The sequence below is a fragment of the Heterodontus francisci genome, chromosome 12 (assembly GCF_036365525.1).
Source record: "Heterodontus francisci isolate sHetFra1 chromosome 12, sHetFra1.hap1, whole genome shotgun sequence".
Lineage (NCBI taxonomy): Eukaryota > Metazoa > Chordata > Chondrichthyes > Heterodontiformes > Heterodontidae > Heterodontus > Heterodontus francisci.
This window is the reverse complement of record NC_090382.1, coordinates 92,570,645-92,596,257: the sequence shown is the minus strand read 5'-3', so window position 1 is coordinate 92,596,257 and position 25,613 is coordinate 92,570,645. Positions and strand designations below refer to the sequence as shown.

Genomic DNA, 25,613 nt, shown 5'->3' with positions numbered 1-25,613 from the left:
TATTGTTCTATTCCTTTCCCCCTCAAGTACTTATTTAGCTTCTCCTTTAATGCATTCAATGCTATTCACTTCAACTATTCCATGTGGTAGCAGGTCCACATTCTAACCACTTTTAGGGTAACCACAGATGTCCGACTACCATTCAGATTTGACCCAAAAAAAACCAAATCTTCAGACACATACATAACTACTTAGCCATGTCAGAGGAAATCATGCATCACTACTTCTGCTTTATAAGGAATCTTATGACAGAATTATACCATCAACTGGACTTCAACCTGCTGACAAGATTTTCGATAGGGACAACCCTGCCCATTCCTGAGATTTACACATGGAGACAGGATGCATAGCTGAGGTATTAAATGAATACTTAACATCTATCTTTGCCAAGGAAGATGATGTGACCCAGGTCATGGTGAAAAAGGGAGGTTATTAATACACGAGAAGGATTTAAAATTTATAAAAGGAAGAGGTATTGGATAGGCCATTTGTAGTTAAAGTTGATTAGGCACCAAGACCGGATGAGATGCATCCGAGAATATGGAGGGAAGAGGGCAAATTGCAGAGGCACTGGCCATAATTTTATAGTCTTCCTTGGAGTCAGGTGTGCTGTCAGAGGACTGGAAAATTGCAAATGTTACACTTTTGTTTTAAAAAGGATGCAAGGGACATGCCAGCAACTACAGGCCAGTCAGTTTAACTTCAGTGATGGGGAAACTTCTCGAAACACTAATTCGAGATAAAATTAATAGTCACTTGAACAAATGGGGTTAATTAAGGAAAGACAGCATGGATGTGTTCGGGGAAAATAGTACTTAACTAACTTGCTAGAGTTTTTTTTTTGAAGAGGTAACAGAGAGGGTTGATGAGGATAATGCTGTTGATGGTTTTACGACCGAGGCAAGAGGAGCGCACTGTTAATTCAGTCCCACTTCTCCACAGGTCACAACATATTTTAAATTTTCCCACTTATCGATATGGTCAATCATACACACTATTTTTCCGAGAATGGAACACACTAACCAGGTTTCTTTAATGAACAAGAAAACCAACAGTTTATTATAGGACAGGTCTTAAATGGTAATGAAGTAAAACATAAACAGATTAAAATTTTTGAAGTCCCAACATTAAATTTTAAAGTCCCTTTTTTTAACCTTAGCATCTCACTCTCACATACACACACATGTATGTATACCGGTTAACCGATAAAATAAAAAGGGATTTTTAAATCAGAGCTCTGTTATATTCAAAAAGCATTTGGGTTAACTGCGTGCTCGTTTTTGAAGGAAACAGATGAGATATGTTGTTCCAAACTGCCATACAGTCTAACTTCCAAGTACACGTAGACAGGACTTGAATCTTCAGAACAGTTCTTTTCTGGCGGCGTTGAGAATTATTTTTAGCAGGTTTTCTTCAAATACAGGAAACAAGATGAATTGACATAATGGACTTCGGAGTCTTTTAGGGAATTGCTGGAAAGCGAGGTGGGTTGTAGTCTTCTGTTCTTCCTTGGAATTCTCTCCTTCTTCTGCAGCAGACTTGATTTTTATCTCACTCCGGAAGGTAAAACACATAAACCTTTTGGTTGTTCGTTAGAGTGTGTCAGTTTTCTGCCCTACCCAAGTGTTCTGCTACTACTGGGCTTGCCTAATCAAAGGAGCACTTGTCACTTCTCTGCCCGTTACCAGGATTTCCACTCCATCTCCAACCAGTCATGTGACAACCAGCATCACTGTCGCCAAATTAGTTCTTTTAGTGCCCTCGATTAAACAACATTTATTCAGTTTAACTATAAATTCCTTTAAAAATATTAACAAAACAGAATCACCTTCATAACAAGGGAGTGTACATGGACTTCCAAAAGGCTTTTGATATAGCACCACACAACAGATGTGTGAGTAAAGTTATAGCTCATGGAATAAAAGGGACCGTAGCAACATGGATACGAAATTGGCTGACTGATAGGAAACACAGAATAGTGATGCTTTTCTGACAGGAAAAAGGTTTGTTGTGGAGTTCCCCAGGGATCGGTGTTGGGATCCTTGCTCTTCCTGATTTACATTAATGACTTGGGCTTGGGTGTACAGGGCACAAATTTCAAATTTTGCAGATGATATGAAACTTGGAAGCATTGTGAACTGTGAGGAAGCTAGAGTGGAACTTCAAAAGGACATAGACAAGTTGGTAGAATGGGTGGACAAGTGGCAGATGAAGTTCAATGCGGAGAAATGTGAAGTGATTCATTTTGGTAGGAAGAACATGGAGAGACAATATAAAATAAAGGGTAGAACTCTAAAGGGGGTGCAGGAGCAGAGGGACCTGGGTGTGTATGTGCATAAGTCATTGAAGGTGGCAGGACAAGTTGAGAGAGTGGTTAATATAGCATACAGTATCCTACACTTTATTAGAAGGGGCATAGAATGCAAGGGCAAAGAGATTATGTTAAACATGTAGAAAACACTGGTTCAGTGTCAGCTGAAGTATGGAGTCCTGTTCTGGGTGTCGCATTTAAGGAACGATTGCAGGCAGTTGAGAGAGTACGCAGAAAAGATTCACAAGAATGAAGTTCCTCATCCCTGGAACCATTTACAAAGTTGAATTGGAGAAGTTAGGACTATTTTTCTTGGAGAAGAGAAGGCTGAGAGGAGATTTGTTGGAGGTATTCAAAATCATGAGTGTTCTGGACAGGGTAGGTAGGGGAAAACTGTTCCTACTCGTGAAAGGATCAAGAATGAGGGCACAGATTTAAGGTAATTGGCAAAAGAAGCGATGGCGACATGAAGAAAAATATTTTCATGCAACAAGTGGTTAGGATCTGGAATGCACTACCAGAGAATGTGGTGGAGGTAGGTTCAATCGAGACATTCAAAAGGGAAGTAGATGGTTATCTGAAAAGAAGTATTGTGCAGGGTTATGGGTGGTAGGATTCTGGAACTCACTGCCGGTCAGGGTAGTAGAGGCAGAAACTTTCAACTCATTTAAAAAGTTGTTTGGATATGCACCTCAAGTGCCGTAACCTGCAGGCTACGTACTAACTGCAGGAAGGTGGAACTAAGCTGTGTGGCTTATTTTTTGGCCGGCGCAGATCCAATGGGCCAAGTGGCCTGTTCCTGTGCCATAAACTTTCTATGATTCTTTCTATTTTTCTATGAATGGCACTAAGTGAATTGCAGACATGATGGGCTGAATGCCTTCCTTCTGTGCAGTAATCATTCTGTGTGATTCTGTGAAAATTTTACTCCATCAGATTTTCTTTGAAAGTCACCACTGGGTGATATTTGTAACATTAGTCAGACTGCAGCTTTTATGTTTGCTTGTTGCCACCTTAGTCTGGCTGAGAGAGATTCCTCAGTCTGGAGTAAATAGAACATTAACCTTTATAACATTGTAACTATGCACAGCTTCACATCAGTCTGTGTGACTCCTCTGAAGCCTTATACGACACAGCTCATCAATTTTGACTGCAGATGTTTGGTTTGATAAATTTTGTCACTTACCCCATGTAAAGGGGCCAACAGCATGAGAGTGTACAGCACTATTACTATGCAACAAGCTTTCCTAAAGTGGAGTGACTCATTAATGATACATCATAGCCATTAACAATCACCTCATGACATACATGAATCAGAACGGCTTTCAATCCAATGTACAGGTGGCGTTAAAGCACAGAATAAGGCAAATTCCCTGGCAACAATGCCATTGTGGCATTGACGATGGCATAGTGGTATTGTCACTGGACTAGTAACCCACAGACACAGGGTACTGCTCTGGGGACATGGGTTCAATCCCACCATGGCAGAAGGTGGAATTTGAATTCAATTAATAAATCTAATGATCGCCATGAAACCATTGTTGATTGTTGTAAAAACCCATCTGGTTCGCTAATGGCCTTTAGGGAAGGAAATCTGCTGTCCTCACCGGGTCTGGCCTACATGTGACTCCAGACCCACAGCATTGTGGTTGACTCTTACATGCCCGAGCAAGCTACTCAGTTGTATCTAACCACTACGAAGTCAATAAGGAATGAAACTGGACGGACCACCCAGCATTGGCCTAGGCACCGGAAATGACAATGACAAACCCAGCCCTGTCGAACTGCAGAGTCCTCCTTATTAATATCTGGGGGCTTGTGGCAAAGTTGGGAGAGTTGTCCCACAGACTAGTCAGGCAACAGCCTGACAGACATACTCAATCATACCTTGCAGACATTGTCCTAGACACCGCCATCACCATCCACGGGTCTGTCCTGAGATGGCGGCACAGTGGTATAGAGTCAGGAGGGAGTTGCCCTGGGAGTCCTCAACATTGACTCTGGACCCCACGAAGTCTCATGGCATCAGGTCAAACATGGGCAAGAAAACCTCCGGATTACCACCTACTACTCCCACCACCCCCCTCAGCTGATGAATCAGTACTCCATGTTGAACAGCACTTGGAGGAAACACTGAGGGTGGCAAGGGCATGGAATGTACTCTGTTTGGGGGTCTTCAATGTCCACCAAGAGTGGCTCGGTAGCACCACTACTGACTGAACCCTAAAGAAAATAGCTATTAGACTGGATCTGCGGCAGGTGGCGAGGGAACCAAGAGGGAAAATTGTCCTCACCAATTTGCCTGCCGCAGATGCATCTGTCCATGTCATTATTGATAGGAGTGACCATAGCACAGTCCTTGTGGAGACGAAGTCCCAGCTTCACATTGAGAATACCCTCCATCGTGTTGTGAGACACTAATGCCGTGCTAAATGGGATAGATTTCTAACAGATCAAGCAACTCAAAACTGGGCATCCATAAGACACTGTGGGCCGTCAGCAGCAGCAGAATTGTACTCAACCACAATCTGTAACCTCATGGCCGGCATATCCCCCAATTCTACCATCAAGCCGGGGAACCAACCCTGGTTCAAAGATGAGTGCAGGAGGGCATGCCAGGAGCAGCACCAGGCATACCTCAAAATGAGGTGTCAACCTGGTGAAGCTACAAGCCAGGACTACTTGCATGCAGCATACTTGTAAGCAGCATGCAATAGACAGAGCTAAGCAATCCCATAACCAATGGATCAGATCCAAGCTCTGCAGTCCTGCCACATCCAGTTGTGGTGGACAATTAAGCAACTAACTAGAGGAAGTGGCTCCACAAATATCCCCATCCTCAATTATGAGGGAGCCCAGCACATCAGTGCAAAAGATAAGGCTGAAGCATTTGTAACAATCTTCAGTCAGAAATCTTCAGAGGGGATGATCCATCTCGACCTCCTCCTGAAGTTCCCAGCATCACAGATGCCAGTCTTCAACCAATTCGATGCACTCCGCATGATAATCAAGATTGAAGGCACTGGATACTGCAAAGGCTATGGGCCCTGACAACATTCCAGCAATAGTACTGAAGACCTATGCTTCACAACTTGCCACACCCCTAGCCAAGCTGTTCCAGTACAGCTACAACACTGGCATCTACCCAGCAATGTAGAAAATTGCCCAAATACGTCCTGTCCACAAAAAAAAAACAGGACAAGTCCAACCCAGCCATTTACTGCTCCATTAGTCTACTCCAGATCATCAGTAAAGTGATGGAAGGTGTCATCAACAGTGCTATCAAGTGGCACTTGCTTAGCAATAACCTGCTCAATTTGGGTTCTGTCAGGGTCACTCAGCTCCTGACCTCATTACAGCCTTCGTTCAAACACGGCTGAACTCAAGAGGTGAGGTGAGAGTGACTGCCCTTGACATCAAGGCAGCATTTGACAGAGTATGGCATCAAGGACCCCTAGCAAAACTGGAGTCAATAGGAATCGGGGAGAACTTTCCGCAGGTTGGAGTCATCACCTAGTGCAAATGAAGATAGTTGTGGTTATTGGAGGTCAACATCTCCCCTCCAGGATGTCACTGCAGGAGTTCCTCAGGGTAGTGTCCTTATCCCAACCATCTTCAGCTACTTCATCAATGACCTTCCTTCAATCATAAGGTCAGAAGTGGGGATGTTCGCTGATGATTGCACAATGTTCAGCACCATTCGCGACTCCTCAAATACTGAAGCAGTCCATGTAGAAATGCAGCAAGACCTGGACAATATCCAGGCTTTGGCTGATAAGTGGAAGTAACAATTCATGCCACACAAGTGCCAGGCAATGACCATCTCCAACGAGAGAGAATCTATCAATCTCCCCTTGACAATCAATGGCATTACGATTGCTGAATCCCCCATTATCAAAATTCTGGGGGTTACCATTGACCGGAAACTGAACTGGAGTAACCGTATAAATACCGTGGCTACAAGAGCAGGTCAGAGGCTAGCAATCCTGCAGCGAGTAACTCACCTCCTGACTCCCCAAAGCCTGTCAACCCTGTACAAGGCACAAGTCAGGTTTGTGATGGAATACTCTCCACTTGCCTGGATGGGTGCAGCTCCAACAACTCTCAAGCAGCTCGACACCATCCAGGACAAAGCAACCTGCTTGATTGGCTCCCCATCCACAAACATTCACTTCCTCCACCACCGAAGAACATTGGCAGCAATGTGTACCATCTACAAGACGCACTGCAGCAATGCACCAAGGACAAGGGCAGCAAATGCATGGGACCACCACCGGCAAGGTTTCCTCTCCAAGTCACACACCATGCTGACTTGGAACCATATCACCATTCCTTCACTGCAGCTGGGTCAAAATCCTGGAACTCCCTTCCTAACAGCACTGTGGGTGTACCTATCCCACATGGACTGCAGCAGTTCAAGGCGGCAGCTCACAGCCACCTTCTCAAGAGCAATTAGGGATGCTTCAGAGGAGGAGGAGGACTGGAAAGATCTCCCTGGCCCTCCCTTCTTCTTGTTGCTGTTCATCCACTACCACCTGCTGAATATTCTCTTTTCAGTTCAGATTTCCAGCTTTTTCTTGGTCACGTACACATAGCTGTTCACCTCACTGGACATTTTGCTCAAGTTGAACGTTTTCCTTCAGCTGCCACAACCACTATCATGCTTCGCTGCACCTTCTCCACCAGCACATACAGACTTTCTTCTTAGCCATAGCAATCAGGTTCCATCCCAAATTATACAGCAGCACTCTCATCCTCACTCCCTACGTTACCGTAATACTCCATGTGGACATGGGGAATGTGCAGGGTGCATGTTGAAATTACATAAATTAAAATCAACCTCGCTGAATCTCACAGGGTCAGAAATTTGCACTTGTGATTTGTTTCATTCATCCATAGAGCATCAATAGACAACGATAATGTCGCCAGAAACAAACTGATGACTAGCTTAAAAAAAATGATTAGAAACTCAAATATATTCCTGCTCATAAGAACAAAACACAAGTGCTGGAAATGTGCAGAGTGCTGGGACCTGTGTTCTAAATCAGTGAATTATGAAAGGAAGGAAAAAGACTTGCACTTATAGAAGGCCTTGGGTCATCTCAAAGCACTTTAATCAATTAAGTACATTTGAAATGCAGTTGCTGTTGAATAGGAAACATCACAACCAATTTGCATGTAGCAAGCTCCCACAAACTGCAATATGACAACGACAAGATAATCTGCAACTATGTTATTTTATAAAAGTGATGTTGGTTGAGGGATAAATATTGGCACTGGGGAAAACATCCCTGCTCCTCTTCAAAAAAAAGTGCCTAGGATGGAGCAGATGGGGCCTCGGTTTAACATTTCATCTGAAAAACAGCACCTTATACACAGTACAACAATCCCTTCATTCTGGCACTGGAGTACCAGCCTATTTTTTTTTTTGTGTTCAAGTCTCTGGAGTGGGACTTCAACCCACAAATGAACTGACTTTGAGGCAAGAGTTCTATTGATTGACTTACTCCCTCTTAATCAGCTGGGACTCAATTAAATCTATTCCTACTGGACTAAACAATTATGCAGCTTTTTAGAATCAGGGTACAGTTTGTGCACTTAAAGAGCATAATAGAACCTCTCCAAAGTCAGATTACTTAAATTATTTAACAGATATGGTACAGCTTTGCTTGCAACTTCGATGCTGGAATAGACAGATTCTATAGGAAGAGATAAATATGAACTCAACATTAAGACAGGAGAAGGGAATACTGAGTGGTCTCGATTGACAGATTTAAACAAGCTGAAGTCAATAACCTTTCCTTTCTTAGAGGTTACAGCTCCTCTCCTAGTCAGTCCCAACAGAAGCTTTGAGATAAAAAGAGGGGAGATTTGTACCAATAGCAGCAGATTGGGAAAGGGAGAGGTGCAATGAGACCTGGGTGTCCTTGGACACCAGTCGCTGAAAACATGCATTCAGGTGCAGCAAGCAGTTAGGGAGGTGAATGGTATGTTGTCCTTCATTGCAAAAGGATTTAAGTACAGCAGCAAGGATGTCTTACTGCAGTTATACAGGGCCTTGTTAAGACCACATCTGGAGTATTGCATGCAGCTTTGGTCTCCTTATCTGAGGAAGGATGTTCTTGCCATGGAGGGAGTGCAAAGAAGATTTACTAGGCTGATTCCTGGGATGGCAGAACTGACATATGAGGAGAGAATGGGTCGACTAGGCCTATATTCATGAGTTTAGATGAGAGGGGATCTCATAGAAACCTATAAAATTCTAACAAGACTAGACAGGCTAGATGCAGGGAGGATGTTCCCGATGGCTGGGGAGTCCAGAACCAGGGGTCATGGTCTCAGGATACAGGAAATGCCATTTAGAACTGAGATGAGGAGAAATTTCTTAATTCAGAGGGTGGTGAACCTGTAGAATTCTCTACTGCAGAAGGCAGTGGAGGCCAAGTCATTAAATATATTCGAGAAGGAAATAGATATATTTCTTAATGGCAAAGGGATCAAGGGATATGGGGAGAAAGCAGGAACAGGGTACTGAATTAGACGATTAGCCATGATCTTTTTTGAATGGCGGAGCAGGCCCAAAGGGCCTACTCCTGCTCCTATTTTCCATGTTTCTACGAACCAAGTGCTCTTTAAGTGCACAAAGGAGTCTGTAGTAAGTGTTTGCGGCTCAAAGAGCTTCGGCTCAGAGTCATTGAACTGGAGACACTGCAACACACCAGGGAGGAGGAAGGTTACCTGGACATTTTGTACCAGGAGGTGGTCACACCCCTTAGGATAGGGTCTTCGGATTTCTCAGGGACAAGGGAGTGTGGCTGCAGCTGAGGCAGGTAAGGGGACCCAGAGGGCAGGCGTGCAGGAGCCTCCGCCTTTGCGATTGTCCAACAGGTTTGAGACTCTTTCACCTGATTTGGATGAGAGTGGGGGCTGTGGGGTGGATGAGTAGCCAGACCATGGCACCATGGTAAGGGAAACCATTCAAATGGAGGGAGAAAAAAAGGAATGTAGTGGTACTAGGGGACAGTATAGTTAGGGTGATTTTGCTGCAGAGGACAGTGTCAGAGTGGGAGTCCAGACGGCTGCGTTGCTTGCCCGGTGCCAGGGTTTGGGACATCTGCTCCTGGCTGGAGAGGAACTTGCAGTGGGAGGGGGAGGATCCAATCATCGTGGTCCATATAGGTACCAACAACATGGGCAGGACAAGGAAAGAGGGTCTGCATAATCAGTATGAGGAACTAGGCACCAAATTAAGAAGCAGAACCTCAAAAAAGGTAATAATCATGGGATTACCACCTGAGCCATGTGCAAATTGGCATAAGACAAATAATATTAGAGAAATTAATCCGTGGCTCAAAGACTGGTGTGGTAGAAGTAGGTTCCGGTTCATGGGGCACTGGCAGCAGTACTGGGGAAAGTGATGGCTGTACCGTTGGGATGGTCTACACCTGAACTGTGCTGGGGCTGGTGTTCTAGCGAGCTGCATAACTAGGGAAGTAGAGAGAGTTTTAAACTGAATAGTGGGGGCAAAGGATCAAATTTGGGAGGATATGGTAAATCAAGGAGTAGGGACAAGGCAAGTGAAAAATATTAATATGGGAAACGATAAACAGACTGTGACAGGAAGGGACAGAGCGTACAAATCCAACAGTAAATCAACAGATAAGGCTAGAGGTTACAAAAATAATAAAAAGGAGACAACTAAAGGCTCTGTATCTGAATGCACATAGCATTTGAAACAAAACAGATGAAGAGATAATGCAAATAGAAATAAATCAGATCTGATAGCCATGACAGAGACATGGCTGCAGGATGACACAGATTGGGACCTGAATATTGAAGGGTACATGGCATTTAGGAAGGACACAAAGCTTGGAAAAGGTGGAGGGGTATTTCTGTTAATGACGGTATTAGCGCAATAGAGAGATATGACCCAAGTTCAGGAGACTAGGATGTAGAAGCAGTTTGGGTAGAGATGAGAAATCATAAAGGCAAGAAGTCACTTGTGGGAGTGGTGTACAGGCCACCTAACATGTCCTACAGTGTGGTTAGAGGTGTAAGGGAGGAAATAATGGAAGCTTGTCAGAAAGGTACAGCGATAATTATAGGGGATTTTAACCAACATGTAGACTGGAAAAATCAGATGGGTAGCCTTGATGAGGAGTACATGGAATGTTTTTGGGATAATTTCTTGGAACAGTATATTCTGGAGCCAACGAGAGAGCAGGCTATACTAGACCTGGTATTGTGTAAAGAGATAGCTAAGGTGCCCCTAGGTAGCAGCAATCATAATATGACTGAATTTTACATTCAGTTTGAAGGAGAGAAGAGTGGGTCCAAGACTTGTATTTTAAACTTAAATAAGGGCAATTATGAGGGCATGATAGCAGAGCTAGCTAAAGTGAACGAGCAAATTAGTTTAAGGGATAGGTCAATAGAGATGCAGCGGCAGACATCCAAGGGGATATTTCAGAATACACAGAATAGACACATTTCAACGAAGAAGAAAAATTCCAAGGACTTCCCACATCCGTGGTTAACTAAAATAGTTAAAGATAGTATCAAACTTAAAGAAAAAGCATATAATTCTACATTCACGGAGAAGATACTGAGGGCGGAGTTCCGGACCAGTAAGTATAACAAAAAAAAAAAAACTTACCTCTGGTAAAAAAAAACCTGAAAAGTGACGTCACAGGAAAGCTGTGACCTGATTGGCTGGTAGGGAATTTGTACTGAATTTGAAAATAAAACATTGGTAAAAATTGATTAAAACCCAAATTAACTAATTAATAAGTAGAGTAACTAAACCAGAGGAATGAGATTACTGTATTTAGATCGGCATTTAGTATTTATAGTAGGAATCTAGCACTAGGGACCATAAAGTTAAGTGTATCATAATTTAGTAAGGATTTAATAAGTATTTATTTATCTTAAATTAATTTATTAATTAGTGCTAGAAATGTCAGTTAGAGGGTTGAAGTGCTTCACCTGTGAGATGTGGGAAGTCCATGATGCTTCCAGCATTCCGGATGACTACATCTGCAGAAAGTGTACCCAGTTGCAGCTCCTCACAGACCGCATGGATCGGTTGGAGCGGCAACTGGATGCACTCAGGAGCATGCAGGTGGCGGAAAGCGTCATAGACAGAAGTTTTAGAGAAGTGGTTACACCCACAGTGCAGGCAGATAGATGGGTGACCGCTAGAAGGGGCAGTCAGTCAGTGCAGGAATCCCCTGTGGCTATCCCCCTCTCTAACAAGTATACCGTTTTGGATACTGTTTGGGGGGGGGGGGGGGTGGGTGTGGAGATGGCCTATCAGGGGAAAACAGCAGCAGCCAGAGCAGTGGCACCACGGCTGGCACTGTTGTTCAGCAGGGAGGGACAAAGCACAGAAGAGCAATAGTTATAGGGGACTCTATAGTCAGGGGCACAGATAGGCGCTTCTGTGGAAGTGAAAGAGACTCCAGGATGGTATGTTGCCTCCCTGGTGCCAGGGTCAAGGATGTCTCTGAACGGACAGGGGGCATTCTGAAGGGAAAGGGTGGACAGCCAGAGGTTGTGGTACATATGGGTACCAACAACATAGGCAGGAAGAGTGACAAGGTCCTGCAGGGGGAGTTTAGGGAGTTAGGTAGAAAGTGAAAAGGCAGGACCTCTAGGGTTGTAATCTTGGGATTACGCCCTGTGCCACGTGCCAGTGAGGCGAGGAATAGGAAGATAGTGCAGCTAAACACGTGGCTGAACAGCTGGTGTAGAAGGGGGGTTTCAGATATCTGGACCATTGGGATCTTTTCAGGGACAGATGGGACCTGTACAAGGATGGGTTGCATCTAAACTGGAGGGGTACTAATATCCTGGCTGCAAGGTTTGCTAGCGTCACTTGGGAGGGTTTAACCTAGTGTAGCAGGGGGGTGGGAACCAGAGCAGTAGGACAGCTAGTGAAATAAATGAGGAGGACATAGTAAATAAGGCCAGTAGGACTAAGAGGAAGAGCAGGCAGGGAGATGTTGCTGAGCACAGCGGGACTGGTGGCCTGAAGTGCATTTGTTTCAATCCGAGAAGTATAACAGGCAAGGCAGATGAATTTAGAGCTTGGATTAGTACTTGGAAATATGATGTTGTTGCTATTACAGAGACTTGGTTGAGGGAAGGACAGGATTGGCAGCTAAATGTTCCAGGATTTAGAAGCTTCATGCGGGATAGAGAGGGATGTAAAAGGGGTGGGGGGGGGGTTGCATTACTGGTTAAGGAAAATATCACAGCTGTACTGCGGGAGGACAGCTCAGAGGGGTCGTGCAGCGAGGCAATATGGGTGGAGCTCAGGAATAGGAAGGGTGCAGTCATGATGTTGGGGGTTTACAACAGGCCTCCCAATAGCCTGCGGGAGGTAGAGGAGCAGATATGTAGACAGATTTTGGAAAGATGTAAAGGTAACAGGGGTATGGTGGTGGGTGATTTTAACTTCCCCTATATTGACTGGGACTCACTTAGTGCAAGGGGCTTGGATGGGGCAGAATTTGTGAGGAGCATCCAGGAGGGCTTCTTGAAACAGTATGTAGATAGTCCAACTAGGGATGGGGCCATTGTGGACCTGGTATTGGCGAATGAGCCCGGCCAGGTGGTCAAAGTTTCAGTGGGGGATCATTTTGGGAACAGTGACCATAATTCCATAAGTTTTCAGGTACTTGTGGATAAGGATGAGAGTAGTCCTCGGGTGAAGGTGCTAAATTGGGGGAAGGCTAATTATAACAATATTTGGCAGGAACTGAAGAATTTAGATTGGGGGCGGCTGTTTGAGGGTAAATCAACATCTGACATGTGGGGGTCTTTCAAACGTCAGCTAATTAGAATCCAGGACCAGCATGTTCCTGTGAGGAAGGAGGACAAGTTTGGCAAGTTTCGGGAAGCTTGGATAACATGGGATATTGTGAGCCTAGTCAAAAAGAAAAAGGAAGCATTCGTAAGGGCTGGAAGGCTAGGAACAGACGAAGCCCTTGAGGAATATAAAGACAGTAGGAAGGAACTTAAGCAAGGAGTCAGGAGGGCTAAAAGGGGTCATGAAAAGTCATTGACAAACAGGATTAAGGAGAATCCCAAGGCTTTTTATACATATGTAAAGAGCAAGAGGGTAACCAGGGAAAGGTTTGACCACTCAAGGACAGAGATGGGAATCTATGTGTGGAGCCAGAGGAAATGGACGAGGTACTAAATGAGTACTTTGCATCAGTATTCACCAAAGAGAAGGACTTAGAGGATGATGAGCCTAGGGAAGGGAGTGCAGATAGTCTCAGTCATCTTACTATCAAAAAGGAGGAGTTGTTAGGTGTCTTATCTACCTTAATGCTTTACAAGTCCCCAGGGCCTGATGGGATCTACCCTAGAATACTGAGGGAGGCAAGGGAAGAAATTGCTGGGGCCTTGACAGAAATCTTTGCATCCTCATTGGCCACAGGTGAGGTCCCAGAGGACTGGAGAATAGCCAATGTCGTTCCTTTGTTTAAGAAGGGTAGCAAGGATAATCCAGGAAGTTATAGGCCAGTGAGCCTTATGTCAGTGGTAGGGAAACTATTCGAGAGGATTCTTCGGGACAGGATTTACTCCCATTTGGAAACAAACAAACTTCTTAGCGGGAGACAGCATGGTTTTGTGAAGGGGAGGTCGTGTCTCACTAACTTGATTGAGTTTTTTGAGGAAGTGACGAAGAGGATTGATGAAGGAAGGGCAGTGGATGTTATCTATATGGACTTCAGTAAAGCCTTTGACAAGGTTCCTCATGGCAGACTGGTACAAAAGGTGAAGTCACACGGGATCAGAGGTGAGCTGGCAAGATGGATACAGAACTGGCTCGGTCATAGAAGACAGAGGGCATCAGTGGAAGGGTATTTTTCTGAATGGAGGGATGTGACTAGTGGTGTTCCGCAGGGATCAGTGCTGGGACCTTTGCTGTTTGTCGGATATATAAATGATTTGGAGGGAAATGTAGCTGGTCTGATCAGTAAGTTTGCGAACGACACAAAGGTTGGTGGAGTTGCGGATAATGATGAGGATTGTCAGAGGATACAGCAGGATATAGATCAGTTGGAGACTTGGGCGGAGAAATGGCAGATGGAGTTTAATCCAGACAAATGTGAGGTAATGTATTTTGGAAGGTCTAATGCAGGTGGGAGGTATACAGTAAATGGCAAAACCCTGAGGAGTATTGACAGGCAGAGGGATCTGGGCGTACTGAAAGTGGCAACGCAGGTGGATAAGGTAGTCAAGAAGCCATACGGCATGCTTGCCTTCATCGGTCGGGGCATAGAGTATAAAATTGGCAAGTCATGTTGCAGTTGTACAGAACCTTAGTTTGGCCACACTTAGAATATTGCGTGCAATTCCGGTCGCCACACTACCAGAAGGACGTGGAGGCTTTGGAGAGGGTACAGAAGAGCTTTACCAGGATGTTGCCTGGTCTGGAGGGCATTAGCTATGAGGAGAGGTTGGATAAACTCGGATTGTTTTCACTGGAACGACGGAGGTGGAGGGCGACATGATAGAGGTTTACAAAGTTATGAGTGGCATGGACAGAGTGGATAGTCAGAAGCTTTTTCCCAGGGTGGAAGAGTCAGTTACTAGGGGACATAGGTTTAAGGTGCGAGGCGCAAGGTTTAGAGGGGATTTGCGAGGCAAGTTCTTTACACAGAGGGTGGTGAGCGCCTGGAACTTGCTGCCGGGGGAGGTGGTGGAAGCAGATACGATGGTGACGTTTAAGAGACATCTTGACAAATACATGAATAGGAAGGGAATAGAGGGATATGGGCCCCGGAAGTGAAGGTTTTAGTTTAGGCAGGCATCAAGATCGGTGCAGGTTTGGAGGGCCGAATGGCCTGTTCCTGTGCTGTACTGTTCTTTGTTTTGTTTTTTATAATTGCGCAATGATGGGAGGCAGGGCAGAAGATTGGATAGAATATTAAAAAAACAGCAAAGAATAACAAAGAGTGATAAGGAAGATAAAATTAGAGCACGAGAGAAAGCTCGCTAGAAATATAAGGACAGATAGGAAGAGTTTCTATAGATAATTCAAAAAGAAAAAAAAAGTTATCAAAGTGAGTGTTGGTCCTACAGAAAGCGAGTCTGGGGAATTAGTAATGGATAATAAGGAGATAGCAGATGAACTGAACAGGTATTTTGCAAACGGTCTTCACTAAGGAGGATAAAAGTAACATCCCAGTTTTAGCTGCAAATCAGGAAATGGAAGGGAGGGAGGAATGAACTCAAGAAAATTACAATCACCAGGGAAGTGTTACTGAGTAAATTGTTGGAGCTGCGGGCTGACAAGTCCCGGGGTCCTGATTGACTTCATCCTAGGGTGTTAAAAGAATTGGCTGGTGAGATAGTTGATGTATTAGTTTTAATTTTCCAAAATTCCCTAGATTCAGGGAAGGTTCCATTAGTTTGTAAAATAGCAAATGTAATTCCTTTATTCAAAAAGGGAGGGGGACAGAAAGTTGGAAACAACAGGCCAGTTAGCTTAACAACTGTCTTAGGGAAAATGTTAGAAGCTATTAGTAAAGACGTTATAGCAGGGCATTTAGAATAATTCAAGGTAATTAGACAGAGTCAACATGGTTTTGGGAAAGGGAAATCATGTTTAACTAATTTATTGGAGTTCTTTGAGGGAGTTACATGTGCTGTGGATAAAGGGGAAATAGTGGGATGTACTGTACTTAGATTTCCAGAAAGCATTTGATAAGGTGCCACATCAAAGGTTATTGCAGAAAATAAAGCTCATAGTGTAGGGGGTAACATATTGGCATGGATAGAAGATTGGCTAGCTAACAGGAAATAGAGTATGCATAAATGAGTAATTTTCTGGTTGGCAAGATGTAACAAGTGGTGTGCGGCAAGGATCTGTCCTGCGGCCTCAACTTTTTACCATTTATATAAATGACTTAGATGAAGGGACCGAAGGTATGGTTGCTAAATTTGATGATACAAAGATAGGTAGGAAAGTAACTTGTGGAGAGGACATAAGGGGGCTACAAAGGGATATAAATAGGTCAAGTGCGTGGGCAAAGACTTGGCAAATGGCATATAATGTGGGAAAGTGTGAAATTGTCCCCTTTGGCAGGAAGAACAAAAAAGCATATTATCTCAATGGTGAGAGATTGCAGGTTGAGATGCAGAGGGATCTGGGTGTCCTAGTGCATGAATCGCAAAATGTTAGTATGCAGGTACAGCATGTAATTAGGAAAGCTAATAGAATGTTATTGTTTATCGTGAGGGGAATTGAATACAAAAATAGGGAGGTTTTGCTTCAACTATACAGGGCATTGGTGAGACCACATCTGGAGTACCGTGTACGGTACTGGTCTCCTTATTTAAGGAAGGATGTAAATGTATTGGAAGCCTTTCGGAGAAGGTTTACTAGACTAATACCTGGAAAGGGAGGGCTGTCTTATGAGGGAAGATTGGACAGGCTGAGCTTCTATCCACTGGAATTTAGAAGAGTAGGAGGCGACTTGATTGAAATATATAAGATTCTGAGGAGTCTTGACAGGGTGGATGTGGAAAGGATGTTTCCCCTTGTGAGAGAATCTAGAACTAGTGGTTACTGTTTAAAAATAAGGGGTTGCCCGTTTAAGACAGAGATGAAGAGAAATGTTTTGAGTGTCGTGAGTCTTAGGATCTTTCTTCCTCAGAAGATGGTGGAAGCAGAATCTTTGAATGTTTTTCAGGCAGAGGTATATAGATTCTTGATAAGCAAGGGGGTGAAAGGTTATTGGGGGTAGGTGGAAATGTGGAGTAATCAGTTCAGCCATGAACTTCTTGAATGGCGGAGCAGGCTCGAGGGGCCGAGTGGCCTACACCTGCTCCTAATTCGTATGTTCTTATGTAGAAAGAAGAGGAGAAAATTAAACAAGGCACATAATCCCCTCCCCCACAAGGCTGTACTGAGGGATTGGGCTGATAAGTGACAAATCGGTCACTCAGACCTTGTCCAAAGGAAGGCCATGATTGTAAAGGAATGTTCCACCAACTCATTATCAAAACAGCATGCTGTTACACTTGGACACTCTGGCTATCGCAAAGGAAGTGCAGGGCTATGGGGAGATAGAAGGCAGTATGATTGTGTTAGTTCTTCACAAGAGCAAACCAAACCAAACCGATGATGATGCATGGCCTCCTCCTGTGCTAGAAACATCACTTGCTTTACAGGATTCTTCTAATAGGTGTAGAAGCAATCCTCCTCCAGTTGCTGAATACGAGACATTGCAAGCATAAAGGGAACATTTCCTATCTCTCTCATTTCTGGCGAAATTTTAAAAAAAGTTCCAAAAGAACACATGAAAGATTTTGCTAGAAATAGTAATCACAAGATATCCTCCAGCTATATTTATGATGTCAGTAATATAGGAAATCTTCTCCCAAGGTGTTTAACTGTGTTACCCAGGCCAATAAAGATCTGATGCATTTTAATAACAGTTCCACCTATTGCTGATTACTTCAAAAAGGAACTTAAAAAGGTTGTACCCAATGTCTCTATTAACTGTGAAATATGCATTGCCTCCTGATGAGTTATTTAATTCAGAAGCAGAATGCCTCAGCAATGTTTGATTGAGTAAATGGACTACTTCAGGAGTTGGCTGCAAGTTGAAAATTTCTAATAATCATTGCACCCCCTGGTGTCTATTAGTAAAATTAGACCCTTAATAATAACAGCTGTTCGACCTGACTCTGGCTGTTGAAACAATTTTCTTCCGATTTGCACTGTTACTTTTAAATTTATTGAAGTACTAGGTTTCACATGCACCTCGAGGTAGATTAGAGTTTAGATCTTTAAAAGGTAGGGAATTTTCTTTTAAACTCTCTATCTTAGCTTGCAATTTCAATTACTGATGAATATTAATGAAAGGATTATTTACAATAGGTGTAAACCATTCCCTGCTCACCCCTAATTCCAATTGGTATTTGAACACACAGTTGGTGTCCTGCCCTGCTGAGGTTAGCCATGTTCAGAAGAGTAGAGGGGGAAAAAAAGTTTGAGCTTTTTCCATAAATGTTAAAAGCAAGAAAAATTTTTGCAAACTTTTTTTTTTGTAGTGAAAGCATCCTAGAGTACAGGAATACTATGAAAAAAGGTGTCTTGCAAAGATTGTAGAAAAAACAAATCAGGAGTAGATATACATTTCTGTCATTCTACCCTTACTCGGTTCTGCCCTGCTCGAACAATGCTAATAATTATTTGGCAGTCATTGTTCCCTCCCTACCTCCCCATATAGTTAACCCCCTCGCCCAAATCCATACCTTTGCAAACTGAACGCCAACTGCAGAAATCTCGTGTTACAGCCAATGCCATTCCTCCCCTGGGAGGTACTGCCATTCAATGCAGGAAGATAAGTGATCAGAAGCTCTACTAGCTCTAGGTATGAAAGTACGGTCAGTTTTGTTTGCTATACTGCTAAGACAATTAGTTAGCATTAGGTGCCTCAACGAAAATCACCTCTGCTAAAGATGACTACATTTCATAGAGAAAATATGTAGCCACAGCAATAATATACCTTAACTACAAAATAACAAGCTTCAATAAGATTTATAAAATACAAAAAGTTCAAGCAAGCTGAAGAAATTTTCCTGGCGCTGGGCTTATAATGAGAAGATTAACTTATTCCATTAGTGTGGACTTTACATTGGAAGATCCAGCCTCACTATCTCTTTGTATACATCAAGGGCCTGCTTAGATCCTTGCTCCCAATCCAAATTTTGACCATGAAGGAATTTATGCAATTCTTCAAATAACCTGTTGTCACATAAGTTGACGATAAGGGGGAAAATAGCAGATTAGTCCTGACCTTATGTCTTACCTTTCTGTGACCCGCAAGACATCTAGCTGGGGGAGAGGGTTTGTAGTCTTTCAAACAAGATAGTGATGCTTCTCCATGCTGTAAATAGGAAGAGACCAACAAGCTTAAACAAGAGCTTTCATGCCCATTGTAAGGGATGTCAGTTCTGGGAAAACGAATGTCAGTTCTGGGAAACAATTATACGATGTCAGTAGCAGGTTATAAATAGCAAGGGAAAGATGCAGATTAAAATTCCATCCACTATGCACCAGTGTGTTTTAAGCAACTTCAGAAGTGCACTCCCCCATTGCAGAGAACTTTTAAACACACTGAAGGATACATCAAACATGCAAATCCCACCAAATCTGTAATACAAGTTCTGTCCTCCAAGTGTGCTGGTGCTCCAGTTTTGAAAATAAGCTTAGGAATGTTCAAAAGACCATCAGTTTATTCAAGCCAGTCCTTGTACCAAATATTTAATGCTGCATGACAACATTCAAAGGCTTATCTTTTTATAAAGAGACATGAAAAGACTCATTACTGCTCCTGACATCTATGTACAAATGATTTGTTTGTGTGGTGATGCCATAGCAGTATTAAACCCCTGTCAAGCTATATTAAAACATTAGTAAACAAAGTAATCCAATCCCATCTTCAATTAGAGATGACTGAACAGTCCATAACTTAGAAAGAAAAAGATCAGCACAAATAATTAAATAAAATGGAGAACAGTTTTAAAAGAAAGTAAGTCTTGCATTTATATAGCTCCTTTCATGACCGGACATCCCAACGCGCTTTACAACCAAAGTGCTTTTGAAGTATAGTCACTGTTGTAATACAAGAAATGTAGTCGTCAATTTACATACAGCAAGCCTCCACGAAAAGCAATATAACCACCAGATAATCTGTTTTTCTTATGCTGTCGATTGCAGGACAACTAATGGGCAGGACACTGGGGAGAACTCCCTGCTTTTCTGCGAAATAGTGCCATGTGATTGTTCAGTGGTAGATTTTTTTTGTTTTTGTAATATCTTCAGCATATTGCTCTTTTTTTAAATAAAGAAACTGGTAAAAAAAATTCAAAAATTTTCCAAACAGAAGGCTAAATTAACCATATATAAATGGAATTAGTGCATGCTTGAATTTGACTGGATTCAACCAGACTCCAGCATTCGATCTCACCCCACACTGGTCAATGTGGAGCAACAGTGATAAAATATGGTCATAGTGTCATCAGCACCAGGACAGTGAATGGCCTTGGGCCATTGAACTATTCAAATTCTTACTAGGATATAAAGCCAAGGGTAAACAGAGGTGCCCTCAACTGCGTTGTATACAAGACGCAGAATGGTATAATTTCCTGTCCATGTAAAATCACAATTTCCCTTAATAAATGATGATTGTTTCTGTTAAAGTCTCATTATAAACCAATTTTTCTTCAACTTTAAAACATGGATGAAAAAAAAATCCCAGTGACATTTAAACATAGTTTTGGTGCTGCTACTTGCAAATTGTGCAAATTCTGGTTGCAGGAAATAAGGGTTAAAGCAAAAATAAAAATGGGGGGCCTTTTGCATTTTACTGATTAAAAATTGATTTTTGTTTTTCCTCAAATAAGATTTGATCTCAACTGATGAATCATCGGTCCTCGGCGTAAGTCACATCACCACACAATAAACACTACATTGCGTTGGTGGCAAATGAAACAAATGACCCTCATACACTACCAAAGCCACAAGACAGATTCATATTTAAAATCAGTTTTCATTCAAGATAAATGTTGGCTCAAAAAGCCATTCAACTAAACCAAATGGCTATCAAAACATCTGGCAAAAAAGTTTCTCAAAGTGATGAAATGTTATAAACCAAGAAATTAAAAGGGAGGCAGAGAATAGTTATCAACAGAGAACATACTCTTCCATTTACGATATTGAAGGTGAAAGTTTAGATTCATTCAAAATTCAGTAGCATGGCATGACAGAATGAGTCAAGATGGGTCGAGTTACTTCCACGGTCGGTATTTATCTCGTGAATGTGGGTTGCTGGTTAAAATGATCAGAAAAATAAATCCATGAAGCAAGACAAGAATGAACTGCACAACCAAAAATGTTTTTCTTTCTCTTGTAGTAATTATCAAAGTTTTACCATCAAAAAAGACAGTCACCAAGGATTTTTTTAAAAAAAAAAGCAGGTAATGTCTTTAAGAATGTTTGTAATTTTTTTGGTTTGGAGAAAAGCCATGTCATGATAAACACATTGAAGTGAAAGTGATGAGATGACGCATTTTGGCATTGCGACCGGAATTTTATGCCACCCCAATGAGCCGGATGGTGGCAGGGGTGGGGGGGCTGGCATAAAATGGAGTGGGAGGCTTTCCCAACACGCTCCTGCCCCCCACTTTACACTGGGGTGGGGGTGGGGGGATGGTGGTGGGTGAAAAACAGGCTGCCCGCCCCAGGTCAATCATGGCCCTTAAGTTGCCACCTAACAACCTGTGCCCACCTCCATGGGGATTTTACGCATGGCAAGCTGGCGTCCTGGATCTGCGAAAAGCAGCCTGGGAAAGGCTGGAGGCTTCTCAGCGCCCCGGGGATGGGCCCTGATAATGGGCACAGGGTGCCCGATGGAGGGCTGCCCTCGCTTCCCCAACCACCCAACACACCCTCCTTCCCCCCCAAATAACTACCCTTGCCTCGCTGAGGTCCGACCAATTAATTATCCCCGGCGAGGCAACTAAAACTCACCTTAAATCTCGGCTCCATGTCTTCCTCTGCAGTCAGCTGGGCTGCTGATTGGCTGGCAGCTCAATGAGGAAGGACTTCCTCCCTCAAGCGGGCGGAAGTCCCACCTCGGAACAATTAAAGCTCGGGGACCTGTAAAATGCTTTTACGTCGGTGGCCAGCTCCCGTCTGCCCAATGCAATATCCAGCCCTGCGTGCTTGAAAAGAATTATTTACCGAAAACATTTTTAACCAGTCAATAATTCCTTCAAATTTTATCCAAATGGATTTTTGGTGGACGTGTGAATGCCAATGATCAGAATAAATGATTTGACACAGCACAGCATTGCAGAACAAATCCCAGCAATTTATACACTGCATGATTTGCTTTTCAAGTATAGCAATTTTGCATAAAAAGTCCAAGAGGCAATGAAAAAGTTGGTTTCAGGTAAAATTTAAGAGACAGTAAATCATTTGCCAAATCAATAACATAGAAAAGTTATTGTCCATTTTTATCTGGGGTCCAGAAATTTATTGAACAGTTTTATTTTCATAAAACTTCAATCTAGAGTCTAAAGCCATAGATCCAGAAATCATATTTTCACATTTGCAGATGTTTCATCCACTACCCAAAACTTCAGTGGAGTATGTGGAAGGAGATGCTGGCATCTTGCTTCGCAAAGAGAAGGAGGAAGAGAAGACTGGGTCACAACTGGCAATGCAAAATGCCACCTAACTAATACAAAGAAAGCCTTCAGGACTGACAGTCTCTGCTAAATAGTAGTCCTGTGGGAGATCCTAAGTACTTCTATACTCATCTTAGTATAGAAGCTAATCTTATAATCCACATCAGACAGCAGAAAACATGGATTTAGGCACTAGAAATGAAAATGGTAGTATGCAGATCGGCTTTAATGTGGCATAAGGCCATTACATCCTTGCAACATAGTATGTTCTGAAGAGTAATTGGAAGGTTAGGTTGTCAATTTGATTAGACTAGGTTAATATGCATTACCTTCTTCTATGTAGCTCTTGGAATATCTCAATTTACTGTAAAATACTCAAGCATACTGGTGTGATCTAGGAAATGCAGCAGCCAATTTGTACATAACAAGCTCCCACAACGAGCATTGAAATAATTGATCAGATAATCTGTTAGGGATTTTGGTTGCAAGGTCAATGTTGACAGAGACAATGGGAGAACTCACCCGCTCTTCTTCAAACAGTGCCATAAGATCTTTTATGTGCCCCCAAGAGGGAAGATGTGGCCTCAGTTTAACACCTCATCCAAAGGATGGCACCTCAGACAGTGCAACACTCCCTCAATACTACATTGGAAGGCCAGTCTACAGTATATGCTTAAGTGTTTGCAGTGTTGCTTGAACCCCCAAATTTCTGATTCAGATGTGAGAATGCTACCACTGAACTAAAGGTGGCACCTCTGAAGCCTCCCGTAATGGGATTGTTTTTGTTGGCTGTGGAGACCATTATTGGGTAGGTGTGAAATATTACTAGTATGGTGGTTTGCTGGGATCTTTTTGTTAAGGACAACATGCAAAGGGTCTGTTTAGTCACCAAAGGAAACTTCATCCATTTTCTATATATTAAAAGGCGCCAAGAACAGCCTCATTTGGGTCATCCCCCAGAGAGAGATTTACCCAAAGGCAAAATACAAGCAACAAAATATATTTGCTAGTATAAGAGCACACCACTTGAATGTTTCAAATCAACACAATTGGAGATTTTAAGATATTTTATTGCACAGTTTAAGGGGTGTATATCTAGTCTTAAGATTGGATTTTCACAATGCGAATATCACATTAAGTTGTATATTCGGAAATGTTAAGCAGAAGAGACGTTGGCATGTAATTAGCATGTTCTGACCTTAGCCCGTTCTTGGATAATGTCTATATATCTTTGCAGTCTCTGTGTCCTTCTCAACTTACATTCCCACAAAGCTTTGTATCATTAGCAAACTTGCGTACATTACTCTGACTCTTCGTCTAAGTCATCAACATAGATTGTAAATATCTGAGGACCCAGCACTGATCCTTGCAGCATTCCACTAGTTACATCCTGCCAACTTGAAAATGCCCATTTATCCCCATATTTAAGAGCCCTTACCTTGTGTATTAGTCGTTTGTGTGGCACCTTATCAAATGTCTTTTGGAAATCCAAGTATACTACATCTACTGGTTCCCCTTTATATCTACCGGATGAGTTTGTCAAACACTATTTCCCTTTCATAAAGCCATGCTGACTTTTTCTGATCATACTATGATTTTCCAATTGCATTGTTAAGACTTCCTTAATGTATTCCAGCAATTTCCAAATGACTGATGTCAAGCTAACTGGCCTGTAGTTCCCCGTTTTCTCTCTCCTTCCTTTCTTGCTTATAAACAAGTGTTCCATTATGCTACTGGGGGTTTTCTGTTGACCACCAACTAGCGAGAAAGATATCGAGGAGCAAGTTTGCTGGGAAGTTACAGAGAGGTGCAAAGAACTATAGACTAGTGATAACAGGGGACTTCAATTATCCTAATATAAACTGAGATAGGTTTAGTGTACAGGGAAGAGAGGAAGAGTTTCTGAAGTGACTTCATGAGAACTTTCTGGATCAAATGAAGAAGGAGGCACGGGAACATTTAGAGAACAGTGATCATCGTTTCATAAAATTTAGATTAGCTGTGGAAAAAGACAAAGATCAATCTAGAGTAAGAATACTTAATTGGAGGATGACCAGTTTCAATGGATTGTGAACAGACCTGTCCTGGGTAAATTGGAATGAAAGATTCATAGGCAAATGGAACAATGGGCTGCCTTTAAAGAGATAGTTTTGGTACAGTAGAGGTACATTCCTGAGAGGGGAAAAAGTAAGGTAATCAAAACCAGAGCTCCCTGGATGATGGAAGAGATAAAGAGTAAGATGAAGTGGAAAAAGTAGGTGTATGACAGATGACAGCTTGAGAATACAAGCCAAATCCAGGCTGATTACAGGAAGTTCGCAGGGCAGTGAGCATGGAAAAAAAGGGGCAAAGAGAGATTATAAAGGAGGGACTGGCAACTAAAAGGGGAATTCCAAAGTCTTCGATCGGCATATAAATAGTAAAAGGGTAGTAAGAGAAGGGGTGGGACTGATTAGGGACCAAAAAAGGGAAACTGTGCATGGAAGCAGGGGGTGTGGCTGAGGTACTAAATGAGTACTTTGCATCTGTCTTTACCAAGGAAGATGCTGCTGCCAATGTCATAGTGAAGGAAGAGGTAATTGAGATAATGAATGGGCTAAAAATTGATAAAGAGGATGTATTAGAAAAGCAGACTGTAGTTAAAATTGATAAGTCACCAGGATCTGATGGGATGCATCCGAGGATGCTGAGGGAAGCAAGGGTAGAAATTGTGGATGTATTGACCATAATCTTCCACCAGCCCTTTAGATACAGGGTGGTGCTAGAGGACTGGAGGATTGCAGATGTTACACCCTTGTTCAAAAACAAAAAAAAAAAATGGTGTAAGGATAAGCCCAGCATCTGCAGGCCAGTCAGTTTAACATCAGTGACAGGAAAGCTTGCAGAAACAATAATCCAGGACAAAATTAACAATTGGACATGGGTTGATTAATTAAAAGAATGCCTACATAGAGTTAAGGGCAAATCATGCTTAACTAACTTGCTTGAGTTTTTTTCATCAGGTAACCGAGAGCGTTGATGAGGGTAATGCGGTTGATGTCATGTACATGGACTTCCAAAAGGTGTTTGATAAAGT

The 25,613-nt window shown here is 42.7% G+C and overlaps 1 protein-coding gene across 5 annotated transcripts in view; it reads right to left on the bottom strand.

The window, feature by feature from the left end:
• The window catches only part of si:dkeyp-23e4.3 (rho GTPase-activating protein 7), a 190,296-nt gene that overhangs the window by 88,734 nt on the left and 75,949 nt on the right, over positions 1 to 25,613 (bottom strand). Inside the window, exon 2 of one of the 5 annotated variants that reach the window (XM_068043862.1) lies at positions 19,153 to 19,230. The exons of the other annotated variants lie outside the window; for them this stretch is intronic. Coding sequence (XP_067899963.1) covers positions 19,153 to 19,174 — 22 coding nt within the window. The 5' untranslated portion in view covers positions 19,175 to 19,230. The remainder of the gene's footprint in view (positions 1 to 19,152; positions 19,231 to 25,613) is intronic. 5 annotated transcript variants of the gene reach the window in all.